Source organism: Atta cephalotes, assembly GCF_000143395.1.
Source record: "Atta cephalotes unplaced genomic scaffold scaffold00066, whole genome shotgun sequence".
Taxonomy (NCBI): Eukaryota; Metazoa; Arthropoda; class Insecta; order Hymenoptera; family Formicidae; genus Atta; species Atta cephalotes.
Window position 1 is genome coordinate 765,151 of NW_012130130.1, and position 7,781 is coordinate 772,931.

At 30.2% G+C, this 7,781-nt stretch overlaps 1 protein-coding gene across 1 annotated transcript in view; it reads right to left on the reverse strand.

Annotated features, from left to right (window-relative positions):
- The window catches only part of LOC105623871, a 22,509-nt gene that overhangs the window by 13,215 nt on the left and 1,513 nt on the right, over nucleotides 1–7,781 (reverse strand). Inside the window, exon 2 of the mRNA XM_012205244.1 lies at nucleotides 1,656–1,923. Within this exon, the coding sequence (XP_012060634.1) occupies nucleotides 1,656–1,923 (268 nt within the window). The remainder of the gene's footprint in view (nucleotides 1–1,655; nucleotides 1,924–7,781) is intronic.

Below are 7,781 nucleotides of genomic sequence, written 5' to 3' on the forward strand. Positions count from 1 at the left end.
AATTTAGTTTAGGTTAGTTAGTTTACGTTTAACCTTAACTTACGTTTACGTTTACTTAGTTTTATTTATTACTTACTAACGTTAACGTTACCGTAAACCGTAAACCCGTAACCGTTACGTTCGTACTACTACTACCCCTCCCTCCCTCCCTCCTCTCTCTCTCTCTCTCTCTCTCTCTCTCTCTCTCTCTTTCTCTCTCTCTCTCTTGTGGAAAACAAGCAGTAAGTACAAAACATCAAGGAGTATCTCTATCAAGCAGCATGACGTACATGCTGTTTAGTCAGCAACGATGTACGCAGTTGTGTGAGCGTCGAAAATAGTTGAAACGTCAAGCATCGCATTTTATTATGACTGAGCGAATCATAGTAAAGTCAAAGTCATAACAAGTTCAACAGAGGACTTGCATTAAATTTTGCCAAAAATTTGTCCATACATATTTCGAGACAATCGACATGATGATAATGACTCTGAGTGATACAATACACAAATAAAAGAGTGGTTTAGACAGTTCAAACTTCAAACATGCCGTGTCTCAATGTATAGTGATTCTCGTTCTAGCAGATCTTCAACGTAAAGAACAGCTGAAACTGTGGAACAATCAACGAAAATCATCGTTTGACTGCACAAAAGTTAAAAGAGAACTTTGCAATCCCAAAAACTATTGTTTCTCGAATTTTGATTGAAAATCTGGGAATGAGTCACGTGTGTGCAAAATTTATTCTACGAGTGCTCCGGCAAAAAATTGAAGTTGTCGAAAATATTCTGAAATTCATCAGAAAAGATTCTGAGTTGCTCAAAATGATTATTACTGACAATGAAATATAGGTTATGACCTTAAAACAATCTTTACAATGGATGACGAGAAAAGAGTCTCAACCCAAGAAAGCGCATCGGTTGGAGCAATGTGAAGGCATATTCGTTTTCTTCGTCCAGAAAGGTGTTGTACATCACGAATGTGTTCCACAAAGTTGCAATACACAAAAAGTACTTGAAAAGAAGTTCTTAAACGATTGAGTGACGCAGTGAAGAGGAAACGACCGCATTTGTAGAAAAGTGGGAACTGACTTTTACAACATGATAGCGCATCTGCCCATTTATCTCATCCTGATTCAGGATTTTTTGACTGAACACAACATTGTTCAACTTCCGTACAGTCTAGATGTATCACTTCTGGTTATTTCCCAAGTTGAAAAATCCGTTAAAAAGCAAAAGATTTGACGATCTTAAAGAAATAAAATGCGAAATGAAGAAGCTGCTGGTTATCACAAAAAATTATTTTTAATATTGCTTCCGGGAATAAATGGATCGCTGGAAGAAGATCATTGCTTTGAAAGGAGATTTTGTAGGCGACATTGTCCATATCTCTCTGAAGTAGTTCTTTCTCACAATATAGACAAAGGTCGGATACTTTTGGGAGAGAGATACCTCATATTTTTATACGAAAATCTTTTGAATGAATACGAAAATTGAATAAACAATAATATGCTAAATGTCCAAAGAAGCTATATAATCAATCCTAAACAATTTTAAAAAAATCTTAAAAAGTCAAATTTTCATTCCAAAAATTTTTTAGGGCCGAAGTAAAAAACTGACTTTTTATTGATATTTTTATTGAAAATTTCTAATTTTTTCGATAATTTTTATCTCTAATTTACCGATATGTTGAACCGATGGATGATCGTAGTAAATCTCTGACGGATAAGGTTTTGATTGCGCGTTGGCGGCCAAGTGTTTACCGAAGGATGTAATAACATCTCCTGCTTTACTGACAACTTTGCCTTTACTCGCTAACAGGTAGCCACTTCCTTTAACTAGTTGACCTTTGAGGGCCAATACGCCGCCACCTATTGCCTTGAGAGCTTGAAATAGTGTACTAAATATCACCTTCTTGAAATCCCATGGACCGAATGGCTTTTCTTCGTACTGAAAAAAATAATGAAATCGAAGTAAAATTATATTATAACATTAGGTTGTAATTTATTGCGTAAGAAAATAAACATAAATGTTGAAATAGCGGAAGTGATATATCATTTTCATCTCTCCATCGACATCCTTTCCCATTCAGTTTTTAATTGATGTATTAAATTGCTCGTTAGGCAACATGATAGCTTGACGCGCACTGCGATTTTCACTTCGCTATATCATTTACTTTAATTGCTATGCAGAATATATCACGATATCCAAAGAGAAAAATCACGAAGCAATTAGAAGCATGGATAATGGAAAAGGTGAACAATGCGAATGAAGAACTAGTTGAAATTTCGCTCCTTTGCGAGTGGATGACCCACATGTTTTCAGCAACAACTTTTCTCTTTGCAATTGCATACTAATTAATTAGTTTCTCTCTCTCTTTTTAATCTTTATATAAAAATTTAATTTTGTCTATACTATTTTATTTTTTTTGTAACATCTCTATTATTACTTGTAATAAAATTTACTTCATTCGAATAAATACGAATGCAAAGTACACGACATTAAAGTTCATCGCACTGAAAGATAAATATTCTGATTTGTAATTATAATCATATATATAGTAAAATAATTATTTAAATTGTTAAATAAATTGTATTTTAAAACTGAAAAAGATTTCGGCGTGCAGTTTGCAGAATTAGATATGTATAGAAATTCCTAGAAATGCATAGAAACATTTAGGAACTAATAATAATATCCGCTTTGATCGAATGTAGTTCTTTTATTTAATTAAAAGTAATTATATGATTAAAATTATCTATTTTTTATAGTTTATATTACTTTATAATGTTAGTAATAATTATATTTATTTTATATCATTATATTCACTGCAATTATTTTCTATGTTTTATACAAAAGCATTTATATTCTACATTCTATATTTAAAAAAAATTGGTACTAAAAATGATTATGAATTATATCAGTTATATTTTTTTGCATATAGAACTATAAAATATAATTATTACACAGTACAACATACGTTCCCTCCCATGAAAAAATCAAAGAGATTTTGAATGTAGATGTAAAAAAAAATACCCGTATCTCGGCTTTTATCAGATCATTAACATTTTTTATGCAGCCATTTATCGTATTTGCTTCATATTAATTTTTTACAATTGTTTTAAATTATATTTATTTTTTAAAATATTAATTTAATTTATTTTTTAAAATAAATAATTGATGTTTTTGCATGTGAAATTATGCGATGAGTTAATATAAAAAAAAAATTGAGAATTTTTTTTTTCGTATGTTTTCAAATTTTTATATAATGATAATAATACAATTATATTGTAATTATAATTATTATAAGATCTCGTTTTATTTGCCGTTTGTATGATTTCGGTTTTGTATTACGAACAATAAACCAATAGTATTCACCAAGCATGTGTCTGATGTTTTTGCTTTTCAAATGTTTCTCAATAATCGCAATGTCTTGATGAAAGCGTTCACCATCAATGAATTCATCCAAAGTAAATTTTTTTGATAGAAAAAAATCTAAATGATTGTGAAGAAAGTGTATATTTTGAGCGACATGTTAATTATTTCATTACATGAAAAGCCGAAATCATTTCAGCAACATTTTTTTTGTAATTGTCGGCTTTTTTATTTATTGCTCAAAAAATTTTCGATGATAGTTACTAAGTAATTCAATATCGAGACACGGGTATGCTTTCCTAACACCTACTTTCAGAATCTCTTTGAATTTTTCATGGGATGAAACCTGTGCTGTACAGTATAATAAAAAGACATTTGATGATACTTAAAAAACGTTAATGACTTGATCTAGTAAAACGCCGAGATACGGGTATATCTAGAGATACTGGTAGTGTCTCGGCGCTAAGCTACGCGCAGCGAAACTGCGCTACTACCGAGGCTACTTTACATGAGCCGGCGAGTTGTGCCAGATCGAATCTTAATAAGGGCTGAATCAATCAAGTTCTAAGTGTGCTCAATCGATTGTCGAACCAGTCGGAATTTATAATGAAAGTATTTTTATTTTTTTCTACGTGCTCTATGAGCGGAGATATTACGACACAAAATATCTGAAATTTTTAAGAAACGTCGTCGTTGTCGTCGCCGCTATGGGGTGAGGGAAACGTCCTTTTGAAATTTTTGGCGCAAGAGACAAATGTGGCGCTGATGCAGGGTCACATTACACATGTTTTCTGTGACTGATGATGAATTTGTGTACACTTTTGGAATTGAACGATGTACCAGGACGCTCTGAATTGACATAATATAAACGTTTCATTCTATAATCAAGGTTAATTGGATTAATTTTTATTTACAGACATAAGAACAATTCTATAATTTAAAAGTATCTATTTCGCAAAATTTAGATTAATGAAGCATATTACAGTTTCAGCTAAGCACAAAGAAACTAAACAATATTATACATTATACAATACCCTCGATGATACAAAACTATAAGTAAGGAATTGTCGTTGCTGTCTTAACATATATGTAATTTAATATATTTTATGACAGAGCTATAAGTGGCAAGGAACAGTTCCTGAAACAATTTGAGACAGGAATGAAGCGCAACAAAGCGATAGAAAAACAAATTTTCTCTTACTTCCATATTCAGTGATAAATTCTGCAGAATCACAAAATAATTTTAAATAACAAAATAATTTTTTATTTAGATGGAAAAACGGTGTACCGATGAAAAAGGAAGGCGAGATACGCTTAGTCACTCTTGTAAAGTAGCAACGCAAATGTACAGTACACAATGCGACAAATATGTTTCCGGACACGAGCCACATCTCAGCAACCAATGGCGACATCTGTGCAAACATGCATTTTAAAGGTTGAACATTTCCCTATTATCTGTCAAAATTTCATTCATTTTGGTTGACATATATGAAAATATGACAGTTCATGTTAAACAAGATTTTGGTCGAGGTAGAAATTTTAATATTTGCTTGTGGTGAATTTTTTGACTTCCATTTCGCACTTTGACGCTTAGTTTCTGGATCATATTGAAAGCATCATGTTTCATCATTATCCGTAACAATTGATTTTAGGAAGTTTGGATTATTTTCTGCGGCTGCAACGATGTCTCTGGAATGATTGATTCTCATTGATTTTTAATCACTTCTTAATGTGTGGAACAAATTTCGCACAAACCTTCGTTTTACCCAAATCTTCATGTAATATGGTTCGAATCGTTTCTCTACTGATATTTAAAGCCTCCTCCATCATTTTTAGTGATGCATTGCGATCGTTTGCAACAAAATCACGTACTTTTTCGATCATTTCGGGTGTTCGAACCAAAATTGGCCGTCCTGATTTTTTGTCATCTTCAAGGGTCTCTCTGCCTTCCAAAAAACGCTTATACCACTCAAAACAGCTGTATGACCTAGACATTAACTGCCGTAAACTTGTTGCATCAATCGGAATGTTTCTGATGCACTTTTATCAAGTTTTGCATTAAATTTAATCACTGCTCTTTGTTCCATATTAAAATTTCTACCTCGACTAAAATCTTGTTTAATATGAACTGTTATATCTTCGTTATATATCAATCAAAATGAATGAAACTTTGACAGATGATAAGGAAATGTTCAACCTTTAAAATGCATGTTTGAACGCACAGATGTCGCCACTGGTTGCTGAGATGTGGCTTATGTCCGGGTACATATTTGTCGCACTGTGTAGTTAGACAGCTTACTAATGAATGTCGCAAAAATGATAATATTAATATTAAAATGATAATATTAATATTAAAATGATAATATTAAAATTTTAATTTTTTTTCAAAGATATTCTTATTGAAGGTCTTCTTAATCCAATCTAAGTAATGGCAATTTTAAATCTATGTCAAATATTATTACTCTTCGAAAAAAATTAATATATCAAATGAAAAATTAAAATCCAGCTATAATCTTAACTAATCAAGTTAAATTCTATCAAATTAAAAAGTAAAACACAAATGATATTGTCTCTTATTATTTACTTAATTCTTAATGATATGTATCATTCGTATAAAAGATTTGATATCAACAAATTGGCGCCAAGTTAAATTTCATGTAATTCGGATATCAAATTATATAAATAATATTAAGTTTAATGATATGTACCATTCCTTTAAAAAATTTGATATTAAGAACTAGCGTAAAGTTAAATCCCATTTCTTTATACCATGTCAAATTAAATAAATAATGAATATCAATCTAATGATATATATCATTTTTGTATAAAAGAATTGATATGACAACTGATATGGCGCCAAATTAAATTCTATTATCAAAATCAAAAGTAAAATCCAAGTGATACTATCTTTATTATTATTTACTTAATCCAAATGGTACTATCTTTAATTTTTATGAAATGAAACCGAAGTATACGTATATCTTATTTATAAGGATCTTCCTTTTCCTATCCAAATAGTTTAAATTTCTCTTAAATGAAATTATTATATCACAATTCATTCAAAGACATTTCCTCTTTCAACTAAAGTAGTGATTATTTAATTCGCCTTCAAAATATTATGCAAAACATTATCACAAAAAATTAACCGTACAAAACGAAAAAAAATTTAATTTAAATAAAAAAATTTTTCATGTAAAAACATTTGGCGTTGCTAGATCTCGATGTAATAACATAATAATAAACTATGAATGTAATATTTCGAAAAATAAGAAAAATAAAAATGTAATATTTAGAAAAATAACAAAAACAAAAAGCATATTGAAAAATTAGAATTATATTAAAAAATATGAATATTTAGAAAAATATATAAGAAAAATAAAAAGCATTCCCAATGAGAGTTAACGTATCTAGCATGTGTATATATGCGATTAAGTTAGAGTCATATAAATTATGATGAATGTTGTGAATGCTAAGTTTAAGTCTAAAATAAATAAATTTAGATTTGTAAGACATACGTTATGAAAGAGAAATAAATAGTAAACTTTATTCTTATTCAGTGTAAAGCTCAGATTAAATTTATTATTTTTATTATTACTTTACTTACTCCATCTAGCAGGGCCAAGTGTTTTTACATGAAAAATTTTTAAATTAAATTTTTTCGTTTTATACAGTTAACATTTTTTGTGATAATACTTAAATTGAATAAGGCAAGCACAAATAATGCAATTTTGTGATAATGTTTTGTAAAATATTTTAAAGGCGAATTAAATATAATCACTACTTTAGTTGGAAGAGAAAATGTCTTTGAATGAATTGTGATATAATAATAATTTCATTTAAGAGGAATTTAAATTATTTAGATTGGAAAAGGAAGATCTTATAAATAAGATATACGTATACTTCGGTTTCATTTCATAAAAATTAAAGATAGTATCGTTTAGATTAAGTAAATAATAATAAAGATAGTATCACTTGGATTTTACTTTTGATTTTGATAGTAGAATTTAACTTTGCGTTCTTAATATCAAATCTTTTAAAGAATGGTACATATCATTAAAGTTAATATTATTTATTAGATGTACAACTTTGCTTCCGCCGTTTTTTTTCCGAAATTCGAGGTTTTATTGTAAAAAAACTTATACATTTATGATTCAAAGTATTGTCCATCGCTGGCCACTACTTTCTCTCATCTTTCGGGTAGCGTACGAATCCCGCGTCGAAAAAACTGGTCATCTTTTGAGGCTATCCACGAATCGATCCAATTTTTTACTTCTTCATAAGACCGGAAGTGCTGGTCAGCCAGGCCGTGTGCCATTGATCGAAACAAGTGATAGTCAGAGGGAGCAACGTCTGGAGAATACGGCGGGTGGGGTAGGATTTCCCATTTCAACGTTTCCAAGTATGTCTTGACCACTTTCGCAACATGGGGTCGAGCA